General features: G+C 43.6%; 1 protein-coding gene across 1 annotated transcript in view; it reads right to left on the bottom strand.

The window, feature by feature from the left end:
• Positions 1–24,944, bottom strand: part of rragd (ras-related GTP binding D) — an 82,365-nt gene that overhangs the window by 14,547 nt on the left and 42,874 nt on the right. Inside the window, exons 4-5 of the mRNA XM_085257632.1 lie at positions 21,206–21,320; positions 15,332–15,474 (exon numbers count right to left, since the gene is read on the bottom strand). Coding sequence (XP_085113758.1) covers positions 15,332–15,474; positions 21,206–21,320 — 258 coding nt within the window. The remainder of the gene's footprint in view (positions 1–15,331; positions 15,475–21,205; positions 21,321–24,944) is intronic.

The raw sequence follows: 24,944 nt of genomic DNA, 5'->3' as shown, positions 1-24,944 counted from the left end.
GAGGAGCATCCAGAGTCTGTGGAGTAACCTAGGGCAGTTGTTATACACCTTATACAGTACTCCAGTCAGCCCTGGGGGAGGGGGGGGGGGGGGTTCCTCTCGCCATCTTGACCACCTCCTGGACCTCCTTCCCACAGGGCTCCTTCTCGTCAAAGTCCTGTGTTGGTCCAGGAGGATCTATTAAGGCTCCCGAATTTAACTCCATAGTTGCTTATTAGATGATGGTCTACTCTGTTTTGGAGCAAGTGAGCTGGCCATTGTGCTTCTGTCCCAGCAGCTGTTTCATAAATCCAAATAGATTTTCTAGAAAGACAGCTAGCTTTCTGGCCCTCTCCTTCTTCTGCCTCCTATGCTCCTCAGTCCTTCTCAATGTTAGCAGCTTCTTCCACAGGATGCCACGCAACTCTACGAGGGGTCCTTTCTGAGCATGTGAATTGTTTTTGCTCGGTTGTTCTTCGTGTAAGGTTTTGCTACACTCTCCAGCACTCAAACTGCTCAGCTGCTTGGCTGATGATGATGGTGGCCTCATTGTCTGGAGGTGGTAGTCAGCTTCTCCCTTGGCTTTTGCTTCCAAGATGGCATCGACATCATTGTCGAACAGTGGCCACTCCTCCTTCTTACAAGCTTGGGGCCACTTGACCTATGTTCTGATGACTGGTCATGTGTCACTTGGAGGTTCTGGGCACTCTGAGGTATCTCCCTGCCTGGCTCCTCCAGCATGTCACCAGAACAAGGGCCTGAATTCTGTGACACTTGCACCATCTGCACATATTTGTGCAGATGGTGCACATTTATGGGGCGACCGTGGCTCAGGGGGTTGGGAAGCGCATCTGTAACCGGAAGGTCGCCAGTTCGATCCCCGGGCTCTCTGTCCTGGTCGTTGTGTCCTTGGGCAAGACACTTTACCCTACCGCCTACTGGTGTTGGCCAGAGGGGCCGATGGCGCGATATGGCAGCCTCGCTTCTGTCAGTCTGCCCCAGGGCAGCTGTGGCTACAACTGTAGCTGCCTCCACTAGTGTGTGAATGCAAGAGTGAATGAATAGTGGCATTGTAAAGCGCTTTGGGTGCCTTGAAAAGCGCTATATAAATCCAGTCCATTATTATTATTATTATTATTATTACTTCATCTTGACCTGGTGGATTTTGGGGCTATACAGGTTCTTACAGATTTTGTTGCAAATGGATCTCATAATCATTATTGTGTTTCCATTGCCATGATCTATTATCATTTGGTCTGTCTGACTAGGATTCTCATTCTCCCTCACTCTCATGCTCTCGGAACCCTTGGGGGTGTTTCTCCATAGGTCAATCTGTAGCTGTAAACAATTTTTAACCCAATGCAGTACAACCGCCTTGACCCCATACCATTCCAGTTTTATTTCATGATCAAATGTAGTAATACTCTGCCTGCATACTGTTTATGATGTCTAGTGTTTGTAATCTCTCAGTTTATTCAATTAATGCGGTTTGATCTGAACCCATATTGAGTGTTAAATGGACTGATTCTTACATATCAGTTTTCTACTCTCCCAGAGTACTCTATACAACATGCCACATTCACCCATTCAAACGAGCACTGTTTCTATGCTTTGGAGTCCTTTCGAACTACCATTCACACATATTCATACTCACACATATTCATACTCCAATGGATGCATCGGAGAGCAACTTGGGGTTAATATCTTGCCCTGCATTTGGCAGGGGAGCCAGGGATCGAACCGCCAACCTTCCGATGAGTAGACGACCTGCTCTACAGCCACCCAGAGAATAACTAATATTTATCTAAGAATTTATCTAATTGTTTATTGAACAGTTTTTCTGGGATTTTTGAGAATTGTGGTAGTAGACAAACAGGCCTGTAATTTATGGAGTCAGAAATTTTAGCTAGTTTCATTCTGTTTTTGAACTTGCCTCTATGATCTTCTTGACAATTTTCATTGAAATCAGTGGATGTTTTTTATTTTCATTCATTTATGATATATATCAATTATTTTTCATCCACTGCTGTAAGAAACATTGAGTAATATATATATATATATATATATATATATATATATATATATATATATATATATATATATATATTAGGGGTGCAACGATACACAAAATTCACGGTTCGGTTCGGTTCGATACTTTGGTGTCACGGTTCGATATTTTTTCGATACAAAAAAAATGTTCATGCCTTTTTAATTTGTCATTTATTAAAATTATAAATATATATTTTAACTCAAAAGTACAGTTTTTAAATTTAACCCTAACCCTTGTGCGTGTTTTTTATTTTGACAGCGAATGCGCACCTGCGGACCACTTATGTGCAGCCCTGGTTATTTAGCTCGTCATATTGCAGCCACAGAAATTCTTTTGTCCATGAAACCATAAAGCTGCACTTTCTTTTTGCCTTATAGTCTGATTTGTCATAACTTCTCCGTTTTGTGGTAAGCTTTTCTTTGGCTGTCACTTCTTCACCCTGACCTGTCTTATTTGGCTCAGCAGAACTAAAATATATATCTGTCTGTGAAGGTTCTCAGCCATCCAGGTCATCGTAGTCAAATATATATCCTGCTGCTTTTACACACACACTCACATAAGCTCAGCGATTCTCTGCGCGATCAACCTCTCACATGTTTAAGCTGCGGGAGATTTCACTTGTCATGTTTGCATAGTAAGCTAACGATTAATAAGATGATGTCAGAGGAATTGGTGCACAAATTATCATCACTCACAGATCAGTGCTGTCGCTCTCTATACACAGTTTGCACGATTGCAAAGTGAAAGCAAAAAAACAAGCGCAAATTCAAACGCGACTTCAATATGTCACATATTGACAGTGGCTCACCGATGCCAATGACATAATTACCCAGCTACATTTCTGAAAGAATGCAAAAGCATTGACATATATTTTTCCTTCCTACAATAGCCCGACGGGCAGGGCAGAGATAGATTTTGGTAGCCCGACTGAAAAAAATCGCTAGCCCCGGGACGTCGGGCAGGCGATATTGCGAGCCCTGTATCTGATTGAGGAATCACTCATCTTTGGAAAAGAGAGTTTATTACAGAGAAATGTCTCTTTCCAAAATAAAAGCTATACTATCCGCTTCTTCTGGGCTATATTCTCAGCAGCATAAGGAGAATCATGTGCTAACAGCTGTCTAAATGACTCGGCTAAAGTTAGTAGCATGCTTGTTGTTTTTGTCTTTGCACTAGGATGATGTCGGCGTAAATGTGCAGTCATATTCGTTGTGTTCCCACTAGTGCTTTCAGGTTAATCTCGTTGAAATGACCTTAACGCCACAACACGGCAAATCTCCGTTAACGAGCTACGCCGATCGCCCCGTGCATGGGGCTAGACGGCCATCTAACTGCGCTAACACACTAGTTCCCACCAATGTAATTGAGCATTGCGTGGCACATCCAACATACTGTTTTACTTTAGTCCATGACGCGCTTACCTTCAGGGTCATACGTCACATGAAAACCAAAATAATTCCAAACGCCAGATCTGAATGAGGGTGGGGGAGGTCCATGTTGCAAGGGGAGCTTAACTTCTGTCTCGCTAGCTTGCCCAGCGCTCTTCCTTCTGACGATGCTGTCTGTGTTGAGCGCTCAGTGAATCTGCGTTCGACTACTCCGCCTAGGCTGCACTGTCGAGCCTAGGCGGAGTAGTCGAACGCAGATTCACTGAGCGCTCAACACAGACAGCATCGTCAGAAGGAAAGTTGATAAAATAAATTACAAATTTTGTATTGTTCGATACATATGCGTACCGAACCGAAAGCACTGTATCGAACGGTTCAATATCGATACGAATATCGTTGCACCCCTAATATATACAGTGGGGCAAAAAAGTATTTAGTCAGCCACCGATTGTGCAAGTTCCCCCACCTAAAATGATGATAGAGGTCAGTAATTTGCACCAGAGGTACACTTCAACTGTGAGAGACAGAATGTGAAAAAAAAATCCATGAATCCACATGGTAGGATTTGTAAAGAATTTATTCGTAAATCAGGGTGGAAAATAAGTATTTGGTCAATAACAAAAATACAACTCAATACTTTGTAACATAACCTTTGTTGGCAATAACAGAGGTCAAATGTTTACTATAGGTCTTTACCAGGTTTGCACACACAGTAGCTGGTATTTTGGCCCATTCCTCCATGCAGATCTTCTCGAGAGCAGTGATGTTTTGGGGCTGTCGCCGAGCAACACGGACTTTCAACTCCCGCCACAGATTTTCTATGGGGTTGAGGTCTGGAGACTGGCTAGGCCACTCCAGGACTTTCAAATGCTTCTTACGGAGCCACTCCTTTGTTGCCCGGGCGGTGTGTTTTGGATCATTGTCATATTGGAAGACCCAGCCTCGTTTCATCTTCAAAGTTCTCACTGATGGAAGGAGGTTTTGGCTCAAAATCTCACGATACATGGCCCCATTCATTCTGTCCTTAACACGGATCAGTCGTCCTGTCCCCTTGGCAGAAAAACAGTCCCATAGCATGATGTTTCCACCCCCATGCTTCACAGTAGGTATGGTGTTCTTGGGATGCAACTCAGTATTCTTCTTCCTCCAAACACGACGAGTTGGGTTTTATACCAAAAAGTTCTACTTTGGTTTCATCTGACCACATGACATTCTCCCAATCCTCTGCTGTATCATCCATGTGCTCTCTGGCAAACTTCAGACGGGCCTGGACATGCACTGGCTTCAGCAGCGGAACACGTCTGGCACTGCGGGATTTGATTCCCTGCCGTTGTAGTGTGTTACTGATGGTGACCTTTGTTACTTTGGTCCCAGCTCTCTGCAGGTCATTCACCAGGTCCCCCCGTGTGGTTCTGGGATCTTTGCTCACCGTTCTCATGATCATTTTGACCCCACGGGATGAGATCTTGCGTGGAGCCCCAGATCGAGGGAGATTATCAGTGGTCTTGTATGTCTTCCATTTTCTGATGATTGCTCCCACAGTTGATTTTTTCACACCAAGCTGCTTGCCTATTGTAGATTCACTCTTCCCAGTCTGGTGCAGGTCTACAATACTTTTCCTGGTGTCCTTCGAAAGCTCTTTGGTCTTGGCCATGGCGGAGTTTGGAGTCTGACTGTTTGAGGCTGTGGACAGGTGTCTTTTATACAGATGATGAGTTCAAACAGGTGCCATTCATACAGGTAACGAGTGGGGGACAGAAAAGCGTCTTACAGAAGACGTTACAGGTCTGTGAGAGCCAGAGATTTTCCATGTTTGAGGTGACCAAATACTTATTTTCCACCCTAATTAACGAATAAATTCTTTACAAATCCTACCATGTGAATTCATGGATTTTTTTTTCATACTCTGTCTCTCACAGTTGAAGTGTACCTCTGGTGCAAATTACTGACCTCTGTCATCATTTTAAGTGGGGGAACTTGCACAATCGGTGGCTGACTAAATACTTTTTTGCCCCACTGTGTGTATATATATATATATATATATATATATATATATATATATATATATATATATATATATATATATACATACATACATACATACATACATACATACATACACACACACACACACACACACACACACACACACACACACATACATATACTGAACAAAAATATAAACGCAACACTTTTGTTTTTGCTCCCATTCCCCATGGGATGGACGTAGAGACCTAAAATTCATTCCAGATACACAATATAACCATCCCTCCCAAACAGTGGTCACAAATCAGTCCAAATGTGTGGTAGTGGGCACATCTGCCATATTGAGATAATCCATCCCACCTCACAGGTGTGCCACATCAGGATGCTGATCTGACATCATGAGTAGTGCACAGGTGTACCTCAGACTGCCCACAACAAAAGGCCACCCTGGAATGTGCAGTTTTTTGCACTATTGGGGGTCTGGGGACCCAGAACCGGTCAGTATCTGGTGTGACCACCATTTGCCTCATGCAGTGCAACACATCGTCGCATGGAGTCTATCAGATTGTCAATTGTGGCCTGTGGAATGTTGGTCCACTCCACTTCAATGGCTGTGCGAGGTTGTTGGATATTCGTGGGAACTGGTACACGCTGTCGTATACGCCGGTCAAGCACATCCCGAACATGCTCAATGGGTGACATGTCCGGTGAGTATGCTGGCCATGCAAGAACTGGGACATTCTCAGCTGCCATCTGCCCTGAACAATGTGAACCATGATTCATCCGTGAAGCCCACACCTCTCCAACGTGCCAGACGCCATCGAATGTGAGCATTTGCCCACACAAGTCTGTTACGGCGACGAGCTGGAGTCAGGTCAAGACCCCGATGAGGACGACGGGCATGCAGTTGAGCGTCCCTGAGACTGTTTCTGACAGTTTGTGCAGAAATTGTTTGGTTGTGCAAACCAATTGTTCCAGCAGCCGTCTGGGTGGCTGGTCTCAGACGATCTTGGAGGTGAACCTGCTGGATGTGGAGGTCCTGGGCTGGTGTGGTTACACGAGGTCTGCGGTTGTGAGGCCGGTTGGATGTGCTGCCATATTCTCTGAAACGCCTGTGGAGACGGCTTATGGTTGAGAAATGAACATTCAATGCACGGGCGACAGATCTGGTTGACATTCCTGCTGTCAGCATGCCAATTGCACGCTCCCTCATTGCTTGTGGCATCTGTGGCATTTTGCTGTGAGACAAAACTGCACATTCCAGGGTGGCCTTTTGTTGTGGGCAGTCTGAGGTACACCTGTGCACTACTCATGATGTCAGATCAGCATCCTGATGTGGCACACCTGTGAGGTGGGATGGATTATCTCAATATAGCAGATGTGCCCACTACCACACATTTGGACTGATTTGTGACCACTGTTTGGGAGGGATGGTTATATTGTGTATCTGGAATGAATTTTAGGTCTCTACGTCCATCCCATGGGGAATGGGAGCAAAAACAAAAGTGTTGCGTTTATATTTTTGTTCAGTGTATATATACATATATAAAAACACACCCAGCTCGCCCCTGTGGGCGGTTTATCCTTCAAGCTCGGGTCCTCTACCAGAGGCCTGGGAGCTTGAGGGTCCTGCGCAGTATCTTAGCTGTTCCCAGGACTGCGCTCTTCTGGACAGAGATCTCCGATGTTGTTCCCGGGATCTGCTGGAGCCACTCGCCTAGCTTGGGAGTCACCGCACCTAGTGCTCCGATTACCACGGGGACCACCGTTACCTTCACCCTCCACATCCTCTCGAGCTCTTCTCTGAGCCCTTGGTATTTCTCCAGCTTCTCGTGTTCCTTCTTCCTGATATTGCTGTCATTCGGAACCGCTACATTTATCACTACGGCCGTCCTCTTCTGTTTGTCTACCACCACTATGTCTGGTTGGTTAGCCATCACCATTTTGTCGGTCTGTATCTGGAAGTCCCACAGGATCTTAGCTCGGTCATTCTCCATCACCCATGGGGGCATCTCCCATTTTGACCTTGGGACTTCCAGGCCATATTCGGCACAGATGTTCCTGTACACTATGCCAGCCACTTGGTTATGGCGTTCCATGTATGCGCTGCATGCTAGCATCTTGCACCCTGCTGTGATGTGCTGGATGTCCTCAGGGGCATCTTTAGACAGCCTGCACCTGGGTTCTTTCCTGGTGTGATAGACCCCAGCCTCTATGGATCTTGTGCTCAGAGCTTGTTCTTGTGCTGCCATGATCTGTGCTGTCTTTCCGTCCAGCTTTGTCCAGCCACTGGTAGGACTTCTGGATGTCAGCCACTTCTATGCCATACCATATGGAGTAGGGGCCTGTCCTTCCATGATGGTTCCTCCTCTTGCTTCTCTTCTTTCTCTGGTTTCTGCTAGCATGTGTCTGTTGTGGCCATCTTCCTGATGTACTGATGGATGTTTGTTGTCTCATCCTGGATAGTGGTTCTAACACTCACTAGGCATTGGCTTCCTTTCTTTTGCTTAGCATACAGTCTCAGGGTGCTTAATTTGGGCTGAAACCCTGCATGTATGGTAAGGAGCTTCCTTGTCTTGTCAGTGGCTCCTATCTCCTCCCTTTGGCCAGCTTATTATCTAGGTGTTCATTGCCCAGATCATGTTCTTCCCATTCAGCTGACTCTTCAGGACTTGCCTTACTCTCTTCAGGTATTTGGTGGTTCTGGCTTCTCTAGTGGCCTTTTCATAGTTCCTATTTGCCTGCATGATTCCCAGGTACTTGTAGCTGTTCTCAATGTCAGTGTCTGCAATGTTGCCTTTTTGAGAAGAGGCCCCCACTCATATCATTGAGCTTCTTCAAACTCATTCTCCAAACCGGATCCACGGATAGTGGTCTTCTGGCTATTCCGCAGACTGGTTTGAAAACAAAGTACGATCCCGCTTTTCAAACATTAACGCCAAAAGTGTGGAACAGTTTACCTCCCATTCTACACACCATTGACTCTTCTTTTAAAAAAAACAGCTGAAAACTAATCTATTTAGACATGTATTTGGGTAATGTTCTTATGTATTATGTTGTTTTTGTCTGATGTATTTTTAAATTCCCTGAAAAGCACTTTGCAATAGACTCTTGTCTTAAAAAGTGGTATATAAATAAATTTTACTTCACTCTTTTTCTACTTCTGTTCATTATGATTTAGGGTTTTTTTCATATCATTATAAAAAAAACACTGATATGAAATTATTAAAATATTGTTCTTGCACATAGTACATTTTTTTGCAGCAGCTCTATGTATACTAGATGCTCCTGTTCCTGGTCATTTCAAAACATGCATCTCTTTGATTTTGTATGCTCTATGAGAGTTTGTGATGCGTTCAAAAGTTTAATAAAAAAATGTATACCTCATTCATAAAAAAGAAAGATTTGTAACTATCTATAAAGGCTCTGGAGGTCCCTATATATGCACATAAACTGTGTCAAAAAGTTCACCGCGTGCATGCGCGAGTACTCCTTGCTGGCGTACTTGCGCTGTGCTTTGCTCGATGCAGGTGTGAAGTAACTCAAAAGCCAGTTGCCATGTTCTTTCTACTGCGTCATATGTCTGATGTGTACTAGGAGTGTCTAACCACCTTATAATAATACACTCATTGCAGTGCTTTGGACTTTATTGCTGCTAAATGCTAAAAACACTGACGCCACTATAAATTAATGAATGTTTTCAGAGTACAAGAGTCTAATGGTGTAGTTGTCCTGCACCATTAGAGGCCAAACTTGAGGCTGAGAACACTCTTTTTCATATTCTATCAGCTGTTGCAAAGTATTTTAATGAGCAAGGGCCTGCTGCAGTTTTGGCCCAGTGGGTGTGTCTCTCCTGCCTTTGGTACCACTCTTCTGTTTAGTTTACTCTAACCAGAAAAGGAGACCAGAAAAGAAGAGCTATAGGGCTAGAGAGCTTTTGGCTAGGGTGTGTGTTGAGCTTCACTCCTAAACTCAAATAGTGACCTAGATTCTGACTATGGTGTGAAGGCACTCTTCAAGCAGGAGGATTTCTCTGCATATCAAGGTGGCAGGAAAGTGCCTTAACAACACCGATATTGTGAGTCCAATCACCTGTTTATTTCTGCGGTTGCTCCTTCAGGCTGGACAAACTGAGCACAGTTTGTTTGGGATTCCCTTTGCTGATCGATTGGAAAACGCGAAGTGGAAGGTAGGGTTAATCAGTGCAACTGGCTGCCTCAGCTCTCTCCCCTTCTTTCCATTCACCAAGCACTAGGTTATTTATTTGGTTGGCTTTGTCTGATTGTTGTACACTATTAATTGTATTCAGTTAATAAATTAGTGTATTTTGATTGAAATCACTTGTCTCCCATTAATTCCATGATGTAAGTAAGTACAATTTTATTTGTGATAAAAATCACAACGTACTTCACAGAAAAGCTAAAACATAAAAACAGAAATCAAACAACAGCAAGTTTAAAAAGATGAGTTTTTAGCTTTTTTTTTTTAAATGAAACCACTGAGTCCACAGATCTCAGGCTCAAGGGAAGGGAGTTCCAGAGTCTGGGGGCTACATTTACAAACACTCTATCGCCTTTCGTTTTCAGCCTCGTATGATGGACGACCAGCAAGCCCTGGTCACATGACCTCAGGGACCTGCTGGGGATGTAAGGATGTAAAAGATCTCTGATATACGTTGGTGCTTGTCCATGCAAAGTCAAAATCTTAAAGTGGATTCTGAATTTTATGGGGAGCCAGTGCAACTGGATCAGCAGAGGTGTAACGTGAGAGTATTTAGAAGAGTTGGACAGAAGCTTTGCAGCAGCGTTCTCAACAACTTGCAGATGATCCACAGAGGCTTTACATAAACAAGTGAACAAAGACTTACAATAATATAAACAAGATGAGACAAATGCATGGATGACCATTTCTAATTCTGAGCGTGGTACAATGGGACTCAGCTAAGCAATATTTTTTAAATGATAAAAACAGGAGCGAACCAGTGATTTAGCATTAGTGTGAAAATTATTTGCTGTGATGGGTGAGAAGCTGGCAAATGAGACTATGAAGCATCCTACTCTGAAGAACAAACCAGTGGATTATTTTTAAAGAAAAATTGTTGGTCACAGTGTGTAAGGCTATTCATGTGGCTTTGCTGGTTATACTGCGCGGTGACCTCCCCTCCCCCCCAGCCCCCCTTTTTTATTTAGGGCACTGCATTTCACAACATAATACCAGATATTGTGTGTGCATGTCTTTATGCATCATTGTATGGTAGGTAGGTGAGAGTGAATGAGTGACTGAATGAATGGTCTGTCGACTGCCCGTGGCTTCTGGAGGGGTGTTATTCCTTACTTCCCACCCTCATTATGTGATACAAAAGAAATATGAGCAGGAACCACAAGCATGTTGAGGGACTGGCTGTGTTAGTTCAGTGAGAGAGTCAATAAGTACTGTGTACACTTATTAATGCTTTTTTATTTGGTTAAATACGAACAAAATTACAGAAGTGCTGCCACGTGTCTGGCCAGAAAGAAAGGACCAATGTGTTTATTTGGTAGTTCAATAAAAAGCTTCAGTTAGTTAAGAGTGAGAAAAAAAATTGTGTTCACATTTGCAGATTTGTCTTGTTATACAATATTTGCAAATGAGACAATGAAGCATTCAAAATTACTTTGTCACTTGTAAACTAAACATCCTCCTCTGAAGAACAAACCAGTGGATTGTTTTTAAAGACAATTTGTTGGTCACAGTGTGTAAGGCCATCTATGTGGCTTTGCTGGCAATACTGTGCGGCGACCCTCCCCCCAACCCTCCTTTTTATTTAGGTCATTACAGTTCACAACATATTACCACACAATGTGTGTGCATGTGTGGTTCGTGGTGGGTGACAGTAAGCTTTCTGGGGGGTGGTTATTCCAGCTTCCCAGCCTCACAATCAAGTACTTTTGTGAGACCCACACTCTCTCTGTCTCTCTCACATTCACACTTACACTACACGATTTTGTTGACTTATGTATCTGTGCATATTCAAAGTTTTGTGTTCCAGGTGCTGTATGTTTGTTTTTACCAACAGGTGCAGCAGTTGGCGATACATGCATTTCTATTTGTACTTTATCCTTATATATCACATTGTAGCGGGTCAGGGCTGTTTGGGGTTTTGTTTTGACAGCTATGTTCTGTTGTTATGTTGCCATGGTTACAGGTGACGCTCTCTCTCTGCGACTGTGTGTTTCTGGGTGGGGAGAGTGCCATTTTGTGTTGTTGTTGTTGTTACGCTAGAGATGCGTCGAGCGGGTGTGTTAGCGTGGTGTGTGTTCGTCCGTGAATGCTAATAAACGGCTGTGCTCCTCTGTCTCCTCCTTGTCTGAGCTCGCCACATTGGTGTCAGAAGTGGGATAGCTCACCCTTGCCGTAAGGGAGGGAGACATTTGGAGGCTGGAGCAAGCCGTCGAGGAGAGCATTCGCTGCCTGGGAAGCTGACGATTGAAGAGAGAGGAAGCGAGCGGCCATGTAAGTCCCCCGACGGGTCCCGACGGCGCGAGCGCACCGCGGACGCTAGGACAATGCTTCATGGGCTGCCTCCCATGAAGCAGGGAGCAGCTGACCAACCGGAGCCGTCGGCCGGGGGAGAGCCTGGGCTCCTTTGCATCGGATGTGTTGCTGTATGCTCGTCGTGGCTACCCGGAGTTCCCAGCAGCAGCCTGTGAGGAGCTGCTTTTCTGCGAGGACTTTTTCCAGAGTGACTACACCAACACGTCCGCCTGGCCATGCCTCAAACTCTCCGTGAGGCACTCCTTGAGGCTGAAAGGGCAGAGCTGGTGCTCGCCTCGCGACCTAACCAGCAGGTGACCCCCCAAACTACCCCCAAATCAGAACCGCAGACTGCGACAGGGAGGGGGAGGTCGCCAGAGATATGCCAGTTGCAGCCCTCTGCCCTGGAGGCGTCCCCGTCGACTGACTGACCGTTGCTACCGGTGCAATGAGCCTGGTCACGTGGCGCGCAACTGCCTGGCGCCCGCACCAAAGACCAGAACTATGTGGCCTCAGGGAAACAAGAGGGTGTAGTGAGGGGACCACCGCTCCAGCTTCCTGCCCCCCCTCCAAGAACGATGCACGGTGGTGGGCCTAGTCGGGCACCTCAAGGGACTCTACCTGAGCTGCTGTGATGAGGACCAGCCCTGCCGGGCCCTGGTGGATACGGGGTCTACCATTTCCCTAATATGACCTGGTGTGCTCCCTGGAACGTCTGGGCTGCTTGTGATGGGTTGGTCGCCCACCGACACCCAGCTGATGACGGTGATGGGGGAGAGAACTGACATGCTGGGGAAGAAACCGTTGCGGATCTGGAGCTGGTGCATGACTTCTGGCTTGCTGACATCCAAGACCAGTGCATCATCGGCCTTGATCTGCCGACCCGCTGGGGGCCTGCGTTAACACCGCGAAGCTGGCTATCACTCTTGGTACAGAGACTCTGGCCCTCCAGTGCGGTCAAAAGCAGGGAACGGAGGGGACCAGAGACAGACAAGCCGGGCAGGTGCCACTCAACAGACTTCGGACGCCGGTGGCTCTGGACCATCTCTACTCGCCTCAGGCCCAGCCTCTAGGCAAGACAAACCTCCCTCGACCAAGACAACCCAAGCTGTTGATGACCAGCGGCAGCGGTTGAGGTGCCTCCTGGACGAGAATGTGGACATTGTTGCCACTAGTGGCAAAGACTGCAGGCAGACGCGGCTGGTTCAGCGCACCATTGACACCGGCTCTGCTCAGCCCATCCGTCTGCGCTCACACCGGCTGCCCCTCTCGAAATGACAGGAGGAGCGGGCCCAGGAGGCACTGAGCGTGGCTACTGCTCAGGCCCAGCTAGCAGAGGGGGATGGCTCCCGTTGACCATGCAGCAGCTGAAGTGGGAGCAGAAGGCTGATGTGATGTTGGTTCAGGACAGGGGCTCGAGGTGAAGGCCTACTACTCCCAGTAAAACAATCTCGAGACCCACAACGGCATCCTATACCGGAGATTGCGGTCCCCCGGTCAGGGCAGAGATCTCCTGCAGCTGTTGGTGCCTCGGTCGCTGCGGTTGCAGGTGCTCGAGCTTGTCCACGGCTTGGTGGGGGCCGGCCACTATGGGAATGCCAAAACTCTCCGCCGTCTCAGGGGATGGTTCTACTGGCCTGGTTCTCGACGGGATGTGGAACTTCACGTGCACTGCTGTGACACCTGCACGGCACGGAAAGGCCCCACTCAACGCCCCACTGCCCCCGTGCAGCAGTATCTGGTGGGGGCATCGATGGAGAGAGTGGGAGTGGACGTCCTAGGGCCTTTCCCCATAACCGAGTCAGGGAACCGGCGGCCATGGACTGCTACAGGAGGCGGAGGTAGCGGCCACGGGTGGTTCACGACTATGCCCACCAGGCTAAGGCCAGCTCCGGAGTTCGACTGAAAGGAGCCTGCGACACCAGGTGCCGAGGGGGAGCTTTCGTGCCTGGCGACAAGGTTTGGGTGTACTGCCCAGTTCGCAAGAGAGGAGTGTCCCCCAAGCTCTGCAGCCACTGGCAAGGGCCGGGGGAGGTCGTGGAGCGGCTAACAGAAGTGGTGTAACGGGTCCGCATGCCGGGCCCGGGGCGCACGGTGTGTTGCACCAGGACAGACTCTCACCGTACCGATCGCTCGCTCCAGCAGCTGCCAGGGCAGGGGATGCTGGTGGCACCCCATGTTCTGATCCGAGTGACTCTTCCCCCGCCGGTCGAGATCGGCCAGTGCGTCGAAAGAAGACACCTGGACATTTGCAGGACTTTGTGTTGGGTAATGGGGTTGTCGGGGACGACTGACCCCTTACGTGGGGGCTATGTAGCGGGTCAGGGCTGTTTAGGGTTTTGTTCTGACAGCTATGTTCTGTTGTTATGTTGCCATGTATACAGGTGACGCTCTCTCTCTGCGACTGTGTGTTTCTGGGTGGGGAGAGCGCCATTTTGTGTTGTTGTTGTTGTTGTTACACTAGAGGTGTGCCGAGCGGATGTGTTAGCGTGGTGTGTGTTTGTCCGTGAATGCTAATAAACGGCTGTGCTACCTGGCTAGCTAGCGGGGAGCAAGACCAAACGATACCTCTGTCTCCTCCTTATCTGAGCTCGCCACAATATTATATTTCCCTCCCTTCCTCTTTCCTTTTTTCCTGCCTTAGACATTGTCATACTATACCACATATAACGTAATAACTGAAATAACACAAATAGAAATAGAAATATATAAACAGCCAAAAGATTGACACGAACAAGAAGAGGTAGAGATTCTTGTAGAGATTCAAGTAGAGATTTTATATAGCTGTTCTTGGAAAAACTAAATGTCTTTGGTACTGAGGTGATTTCAGATCACAATTTTGATTGTCACAAAGGACAGGTTTTATTTAAACACACAATTTTTTTCATGGATTGTAATGTTTAACTGTTTAAGGATGAATTTTGTTTCTTTTAATCTCTATATACAATAATACATTATAAGCAGGTCAGTAGCGCTTCTTCTCCTCTCTCTTCCACTGCCAGTCCATCAGAAATGTATCAACTACTGTTCGGTCTGATTTTAGCCGAAACCTGACCTCTAATTACACAAATTTAGATTAGGACACAGGTTCAAGCTGGGTTGATAATTAAATACAAAGCATATCCTTTCTGATCTATGAGGGAATCAGGAGTACCTACCATCCTTTGGGTTTTACATCACAATGAGATCTGTAATATATAATGTCAATTCCCTCTGTTCATGAGACAAATAGATACTTTCCAATTCTAACTTTGAGAAGAGCTGGAATTTTACTCTGACGACCTAATTTCAGAACTCCAATTCTTTCTCATCAGTTTCTGATGAGAGAGAGAGAGAGAGAGAGAGAGAGAGAGAGATTACAGGAGAGAATGTGAACATTGAGCTTGTGGCATTAAGAGAAAGTCTACTGACTTACCCATAAATGCAGGAGATGTCAATGACCACGTCAATCATATCACAACACAGTTCATACGTCTGCATATCTACTGGACTGCTGTCTGTAGCGATGTAAATCTTGCTGCCTACGTCAAACAAGAAGGCCTTTTCAATACCCGAGTTCTGAAATCAGAGGCAGAGAAACAAAAGAGAAAAGTAGTTATGGATTTTTTTCTATATAAATACCATTCTATTCATGACCATTCTATGCAGCCAGAATAGTTGCTTTAACAATTAGAGTACTAAAAGGCTGTCCCCCCCAAAAAAGCAAAGGAAAAAGACAACTGCACTGCTGAGTTCTTATTAACACCAGAATACTTTTCCCACCATCATTATCAAGTGCATTTGTGACAAAGAGGGCGGCATTCTCCCTCTCTCTCCCTCTCTTTCTCACACAGTCTATAGGAAGATTGGTGATTGGTTTTTTTTGTCTTTTACAGGGGCAGCAGTTGGCGAAACATTGCGCATTCATCATTCCCCCCCATAGTGACAGACGTAGCGATACCGAATTCAATTAAATTTTATTTATACAGCGCCAAATCACAACAACAGTCGCCTCAAGGCGATTTATATTGAATGACAGGAACATCAGGAAGAAGGAACACGAGAAGCAGGAGAAGTTCCAAGGGCTCAGAGAAGAAGAGTGCAGTCCTAGGAACAGCTAAGATACTGTACAGGACCTGGGAGCTTGAAGGTTAGCCTGCTAGGTTACACTTTGTTAAGAATAATCATTTGTATTAGATTTTATTTATCATATTTTTACCTTGTCCCTTCACTGTATGGAAACCAAGTGTTTCTTGCTGTCAATCCAAACTCTTTCCTAGGAACCTCTATGGACTCAGAAGCCTTCATCACGGAATGATGTCTGCCTTGTCCTATTGTAGAGGCTCCACATTTGTGTCTCCAGCAGACATTGCTCAATGGGCATACTGGAGGAAAGTTATCTGTGGTGATGCTGCATCTTGTCGTTCTGAATCTACTGCACAACTGGACAGATTCTTTCCCCAGATTATATTGAACGTCTTCCGTTGTTTGTCTCCCTGTGTGAACTGTTATGAATATTGCATAGTTCATGTGGGCATCAGAAATGCAGAAGGTCTTCAGGCCACACTTGAGGCTTCAGGCACGTATTATGAATTGCTGTCTCAATGCCAAATGTATGGTGTCTGCTAATTCCTACTGTATAAAACAGTCTTCTGAAGAGGTGACACTGTTGCCCACAAAATATATATTCCTGACAGTCACAGTTGATAAGGAGAAAAAGTTCTCATGAAATTCCATAGGACATTAATGCGATCCATTTTTGGCTCACTTACGAAGTTTGGGGTAGTAATGCAAAAACTACAGTTCTCTAAAATGTATAAAAGGGTTAGGGATCTGATACCATAAAAATTGAAATGGCATAATGTTAAGTCAAATTGTTGAATATTGTCATTGTGTTTCTTAAATTTGTAAAGTCTTGGTTCAAACTATAGGATCAAAGCCATTCCTTTGATCCTGACCACCTCTCCAGCCACTCTGTGCTGGGGGAGGTTTTATTGCAGATACATTCTCTCTGGAAGATCTGTTTCTTCTGTTGTAAGCTTCCTGCTTTTATGATCCTTTTGGTGAGCAGGAGGTCTCTCTCTCACACACACACACACACACACACACACACACACACACACACACACACACACACAAACACAAACACACAAACACAAACACACACACACACACACACACACACACACACACACACACACGCGTTCCTGCACATGCATACAGGTGCACACACATACATACACATAGTGCCTTGTTTTAGAACCATTGGGGGGTTTTACAGTGGAAGGTGCTTGTGTTGTGCTGTGATGTGTATTGTAACTGTCATGGGAATAAATAGCTGCGATGAGGGCTACTCTTTGAAGGATGTGGGCTAGAGACAGGTGATGAGCATTGCTCCACTGCCTGGTTCTGACTAAAACTAAATAATAACTTTTCATTACAATGATATTGCAAGAAAACAGCCTTACTGGGTAATTTTTGGCCCACTTTTCTCCAAACTATTTCTCTAGGCTAAATGATGGATTTTCTAAAAGTGTGATACACCATTTCCTCTCCAGCTTACGAGTTATCTGCTTTAAGGTGCGTGTTTGAGAATTATACCAGGAGTCAAGTACTTCTGATTTCAGGCGTTAGTTTTCACAGGAGCTACAGTATCCAGAATCGTACGTAGTGAAGAGTCAAATATATTAACAAGATGATCGACCTCTGTTGGAGTAGCGTTCAGATAGCTGCTCTGCTCTGTGTTGGTACAGGGCATTGAAGATGATAACAGTGGGTGGATTATATTCTTAAACTTAGTTACAGCGTTTTCAGTAAGACATCTACTGTGATAAAGTCTACTCTCCACTGCTGTGTATTCAATTATTGTAAATGTAAATGTTATCAGGAAATGATCAGACAGGAGAGGGTTTTCAGGAAACTGTTAAATGTTCAGTTTCTATGCCATATGTTAAAACAAGATCTAGAGTGTGATTAAAGTGGAGGGTGGGTTCTTTTACATTTTGAGAGAAGCCAATTGAGTCTAATAACAGATTAAATGCCATGTTGAGGCTGTCACTTTTAGCATCTACATGGATGTTAAAATCAGCCACAATAATGATTTTACCTGAGCTGAGAACTAAATCAGATAAAAAGTCTGAGAAATTTGGGAGGGGACCAGGAGTGACATTACAGACAGAAGAGTGAAAAGAATTATCAAAAATGTTGTCTCTGATCCAAGGACCACTTGTGGACAGTTACAGGAAGACCTGAAATCAGCAGTTACAATTGTAAAATAATTATAGAAAAACAATAAAGAAAACAATAAGTAATGCACTCAACTGCCATGGCCTGTATGCATACTCATCACACAAGACCCCCACTGCTGAATAAAAAACATAAAAAAGCATGTTTAAAGTTTGCTGAAATACATTTAGACAAGCCTGTGAAATACTGGGGGAATACAGTCTGGTCAGATGAGACCAAAATTGAACTCTTTGGATACTATAATAACACATGACACTATGTTTGGAGGTCAAAAGGCACTGCATATCAACCCAAGAACACTATACCAACGGTGAAGTTTAGAGGTGGGAATATCATGGTGTCGGGCCATTTTGCAACATATGGCAGTGTGTACTTCATGTACACGTACTTCATATAACTGAAGGAAGAATAAATGGAAAAATGTACCGAGACATTCTTGATACAAATCTGCTGCCCTCTACCATGATGATGAAGATGAAACAAGGTTGGATGTTTCAGCAAGACGATGATACCAAACGCACAGCCAAAGAAACTCTCTGTAGGTTTCAGAGAAAGAAAGTAAAGCTGCTAGAATATCCCAGCAAATGGCCAGGCCTGACCTGAAAGTTCATAGATGGGTTCCAAAGAACCTTGAGGATGTGAAGACTGTTTGTGTGGAAGAATAGGCAAAAAAATAACCAACCAAGCCTTTTGTACAAAGTTCAATGATTTATCCATGTGTCAATTCTCATTATTACACATATTTTATGGACATCTGTGGTTTGATTTCTTTGCATGTGTGGATTGGATAGGTTATTAGAGACATCTGGTGACAATTTCTTGTCAATACTACCCTTAGAAATATATTTACTTAGAAAGTTGGTGACATGCTCAATACTTATTTAACCTGCTAAAACATTTAGATCGCAAACAGACAGCAGTCAACCAGGTAATAACCACTATTGGTAAATACCTGGAAAAGGAAGAAACTGATTCTGTGCTACACATGAGTTCAGATCAAGAGTAACTGTCACATGGGCACATAGCCAGTCTAGGAGTAAGAATTCTGGCTGGTTTATAGAGGATCAAATACTAATTTTATTCAATAACTTACTGTTTTTTTATACATTTATTTGACGGCAGGGTAAACAGACAACATGTGAGTTTGTCTTTTTAGCCAAAAATCTTAATGGGATGACATGAATATTTGATCCTTATACACACAGAAATACCCCATGGTGTCCAGTGAAGACCCCGTGTAATGCTGGAAGTAAGACTTACTTTCATTCAGTTTGTCAGATCTGACATTTACATATCTCTGTGTGCAGGCCTATTCACAGTGTGCAGCTTTTCTCAGCTGCTAGAGATACTATCATCCCGCAGATATCACAGACGTTTTCAAAGCTTACACGCTCTGGAATTTTAAGCAAATCAAAGAAAATAGATTTTTATCAACTCCAACAATAATACTACATTTTGTTTCAAGTGCTCAAGACAAAATGCTTGGAAATTAATAATGCTTAAATCCCTAAAATAAATAAATAAATGAATAAATAAATAAATAAAACACAGACAAAAACCTTCATCTGTCCTCATTCTGGATTTGGGTATTAATGAAGCTGCAGAAAGATGTTTTGAAGTTGTGTAATGTCATAATAGAATATATATCTTACCAGGAAAAGCTGTATAAACCCTACTTTAGAGCTGAAAGTTTATGCTCTCCCCCGTTCGAGGACATTGGTTTAACCCAGTAGTATTACCTGTGCTAACTAATATAGCAAAGGCAGAAAGATTTGTCTAAGGTGAACTGTTCATTCTACACATAGATATTTATATTCCGATGCATCTCCCAGGACCTCAGAGAAGTCCCTACCTCATTTGGCAGAATGACAATTAGGCCAAAGATCCAGCTAAGTCCATAAATAGCAATACTGAGACACAAAAAGCACAATGCTGCAATTACTTTTCAGTTTTAACTTAGATTGGATGAAAACTCATGAATGAAAGAGCTGAGCTGTGAATAGCTCAACAATAACCACTGATACAGCAAGTAATGATTTTTGACTCTTTAATATCCTCCTAAAAACAGAGGAAAAAATAATTTTCCCATTGAACTTTTTTTTATAATTCCCTTCCTCTTTAGAGCAAAAAGAGCCCAAATAACACATCAAATATCAGTGGAAAGCCCGAGATGTCCTCTTAAGCACATCAGGACTTAGTATTTAGCTCAAATAAGTCCAAAGACTTTTTTTTTTCTTTAAATGGTCCATTACAGAGGAGATAAATGAATAGGTTGGTTCTCAGCAGGATAGGCCATCGTACACTGAAGTTGACCTTATACATTTCTACCATCTAGTGGCTGTTGTAAAGCACAAAAAGGCATGCACATAAAAATTTAGTTACCTGCACATTCCAACTTCAATCAGAAAAGCACACATTAGGTTTGTACAGAGGGTTGACCTAAACATTTAGTAAGTTAGTAAGTAAAATTTATTTATATAGCACTTTTCACAGATAAAAATCACAAAGTGCTCCACAATAAAACCAGAATTATAAATAAAATAATATAAAATAATGACAAAATTAATTAAAAGCTGGTTTGTATAAAAATGTCTTCAGATGCTTTTTAAAGGAGTAAGTGGAGTCTAGACAGCATAAAGACAACAGAAGACAGTTCCACAGCCTTGGTGCCAGTGCCTGAAAAGCCTGAACCCCACGTGTTTTGAACCTAGGACGTGGGACTAACAGTAACCTCTGACCTGAAGACCTAAGTCTAAGACCTATGAAGCATGAGGTTTCAACAGGTCAGAGATGTACTGGGGAGCTTCACCATGAAGAGCTCTAAAAGTTACGACTAAAATTTTAAAATGAACCCTAAAATTTACTGGCAACCAATGAAGAGAAGCCAGAACTGGAGTAATGTGTGACCTCTTGTATGTGCTAGTTAAAAGTCTGCACAGTCTGAAGGCGATCCAGAGCTGATTTGCTGAGACAAGTAAAAAGACCATTACAATAATCCAGTTGCATGCTGTTCACTCAGTGATGCTGTAAGTGTGTTTGTGTGCAAGAAAAGCGAACTACTCACAGATATAAAGATGTTAAGCAGATTTTCCAGCGTTGGCAGCTGTGGGATGAGCTTTTGGACCACTTTGCTGAAGGCCTCAAATATGGAGTGGTCATATATGCTGGTTAAATAAAAGCTGCAGGGTTAGAAAGAGAAATATGAATCAGAACTGGGGTTTTTTTACCCATTAATAAAAAGACAGCAGTTTAGAGTTTTCAAATCTAGGAAAGGAGGCAGAGCCTTCAGCTGTATGGCCCTCTACTATGGAAGCAGCTCTTAGTTTGAAAAGACAGTAGGGAGACAGACACCTTCTTTACTTTTAGGATTAGGCATAAAACGTTTTTATTTTGATAAAGGATACAGTTAGTCAGGTGACCCTTAACCCTCCCTTAGTTATGCTACAAAAGGCTTAAGCTGTTGGGGGCTTCCTATAATGCACTTAGTGTTCTTCACTCACCTATATTTAGTCTGTGTGTTTATATACCACTTGAGTTTATTTCTGTGAGGTGTTTCCTATTGAAAAGAAATTTGTCTTTCCCACTGTCGCCAAGTGCTTACACATAGGGGGTTATATCAATGTTGGGATTTCTTTCTAATATTGTATTCTTTACCTTACAATATAAACCACCTTGAGGTGAGTGTTTTCATATAAAATTCAATCAAACTGAACCGAATCAAAAGAGTTTCAAGATCCAATAATTGCAGTTTCTGCAATTTAAAAAGAAGCTGGTAACAACCCATCCAATCAACACATGCAAAGAAATCAAACCATATATGTCCATAAATTAAGTTATGTGTAATAATGAGGCGGAAACCTTACTGAAATGTATTTAAGACTTCCTAAAAAAGCCTTTGTTGGTGATAGCTTCAAGTAAACTAGTTGTATGCATTGCGCAGGTATGATTTTGCCCCATTCTTCTATACAATCAGTCTTCAAATCCTGAAGGTTCTGTAGGCCTCTTCTATGAAATTTGAGCTTTAGCTGTTTGCCAGAGATTTTCAGCTACATTCAGGTTAGGCTGGCCATTGGTTGGGCCATTCTCTGAAACCTATAGATTTTCCTTGGCTGTGTTTGGGATCGTTGTCTTGCTGAAACGTCCACCCTCATTTCATCTTCATCATACTGCAGATGGCAGCAGATTTCTATCACTGTTCCAGGGCCAGTCTGTCAGTGAATACTATTATTCCTGTCAAACAATCTTTTTGTAGGTTCAGTGGTTCACTGCAGTGCCTGGTAAAGATACCATTTAACATTGCTTTCTTGCCAAGTTATCAGTTATGTGTAGACAAAACATTAATTTATACCTGGAGTAAGAAGATGTTTTGTGCTTGAATGATTCATATGTCAGTGTTAGGAGGTTTAACAAAAAAACATTCCTCTAAAAATGGGTGGATACACAGGGTTTCCAACTGCTTGTGTTCTGGTTCTATTCCTATATAAAAGGCATTGAAAAGCACCTGTTGTGGAAGTTTTCCATTAAGTAAAGCCTGCAGACAAGTGGTGAGCGGTAGCTAACATTCTTTAATCAAAACAAAGAACAGACAACCAAGCTTGATGGAGAGCCTGCATGATCGCGGGGCAGACGGTCAGCAGAGTCTCCCTGAGCCTAGCATGGCTCTCAGTTAAATACCTTCTCCAGGAACAAAAGGCAGTACACAGCTGTTTCACACCTTAAGGTTCACACTCCCTTGCTACTCGATATATCGAGTTTTTTTAAAAAAGATCTATATATTTTTATACGAGCTATAAGACAATATCGTTTATATCGATATAGTATATGTTACGTTATAATTATACTTGTGGAGCCGCAAGTTTGCCTCTCTTTCGTCCACTTTTGTCTCTACGCAACGTTACTGGGCCTCTGAACACAACTCCCCCTCCCCCATAGCTTCACCTGCAGGCAACACCAAGATGGACACGGCAAATCTCTGTTAACGAGTTATCGCGGATCGCTCCGTGCGTGGGGCTGGACGGCGTCAACGTGTTAGCGCGCTAACCACGCTAACGACATGCAGGGGCTGCACAGCCTAAAATCCTTTTATTTTCTCAAAAATCGACAGTGCGCCTTATGTATGAATTCTGGTTGTGCTTACTTTCCGCGAACTGATTTTATGTGGTACACGGCGCTCAGCAATCTGTCAAAAAATGTTTTAGTACGACTTTGCTAAGCTACGGAGCTGCACTGCTTGATGGATTGTTGGAGCATTACGACTACCGTGGTCTGGAGCCTCGCGGAGCAATACGTACTGTGCTTCAACGTAATATTACCGTATTGTGTGTGTATAAGGACCATAAATGGCACCTATTAAGAGACATGGTTACGGAGCGGATTTCAAACTCCAGGCTGTCAGTCACCCAGTAGAACTTGGGAATAGAGCAGCTCTGAAATCTGTCTGTCTTTGTTATCATGCTCAGCATCTTTTAGTTTACATTTTGACTCCACAATTGTGAGCTTTTTGTTATGCACAAAAACAACATTGTTTGTTTTTGTGCATAACAGATGTACCTGTGTGACATCTGGGACACAGCTTTGACTAAGAACTCTTTTTTTTCTTACCTAAAATATCAAGATATATATCGTATATTGCCATCCAGCTAAAAAATATCAAGATATGAATTTTGGGTCATATTGCCCAGTCCTACTTGCTACCTCCCAGAGTCGTCGAAGAGACAAAAGATTCTTCCTGTGGAGTTGTCTGCTTCCCCCCAACTTCCTTACCGGACCCCCCACCATCTGTCTAACTGCATGAGTGTGAGACATGCTAAAATTCAGTGGCACTAAGGCATTATACAATAAAATAATGTGAATAATACATAAATACAAGAAATTCTTATACACACCATTGTCACTTTGCAGTTAAATATACTATGCTACACTAACTATGGCGGAATATGTCTAATATGGAGGAATTTCTGAATTTACAAATCTGAGGTTGTGGATAGACTGAAACTCCTGGACCCTGACATCTCCACTGAGAAGGAATTGAATGGTGTATGAGACACATTCAAAAGCATACTATAAATAATTGACTTCTCTTTGAACTGGAAGACAGTGGCATTGCCACAACAGAGGAAAAAGTCTTAAACTAGGAAAAACCTCCCTATTTGGATGCAAGGGAGGATTTAGATGCTGTGAGTCTTGCTTGCTCTGAGGAGAGATTCATTATGGCAGCGTACTGTCACTGAGAGAAAAGCTGAACTATCGATAATTTCTACAAGACAGTGCTGGATTTTTTTGTAGAGTTTTTGAAGTTTACTATATCGCAGTGGTTCCCAAAGTGGGGGGTGCACAGCCATTGCAGGGGGCCGTGGTATGAATAAAAAAAAAGACAAATAGTAGTGGTAGCTGCTTCTACACTGCTAGCATAATGGACAGGTTTTTGACAGGGCTCCCACACAGACACAAAGTGGAAGATGAAGCATCGCCAAATATGCTTCCAAACCAACTTCCTTCCAAGCCAAAGACTAGAAAATATAATGAAGCACACCTTGCCTTTGGCTTCACCTGCACAACAATGGGTAATGAAGGCACAAAGTTTTCTTTGTTAAGATGATCCCACACTGCTTGATGATGAGTTTCAGGCTCTGAGCAGACCAATCCATGACTGATAAAGTTCCAAGGTTCAAGGTTCAAGGTTCTTTATTTGTCACATGCATAGTTATACAAGTATAACACACAGTGAAATGTAGCCTGACACGCTCCTCGACATGTGCAAAAGTTGGGGGGGGGGGGGGGGGGTGTAGAGGAAGAACATTATA

The sequence above is a fragment of the Mchenga conophoros genome, linkage group LG19 (assembly GCF_057382185.1).
Source record: "Mchenga conophoros isolate Kocher_MC1m ecotype Shallow Benthic linkage group LG19, M_conophoros_male_GT1.1, whole genome shotgun sequence".
Lineage (NCBI taxonomy): Eukaryota > Metazoa > Chordata > Actinopteri > Cichliformes > Cichlidae > Mchenga > Mchenga conophoros.
This window is presented reverse-complemented; position numbering and strand designations above follow the sequence as displayed.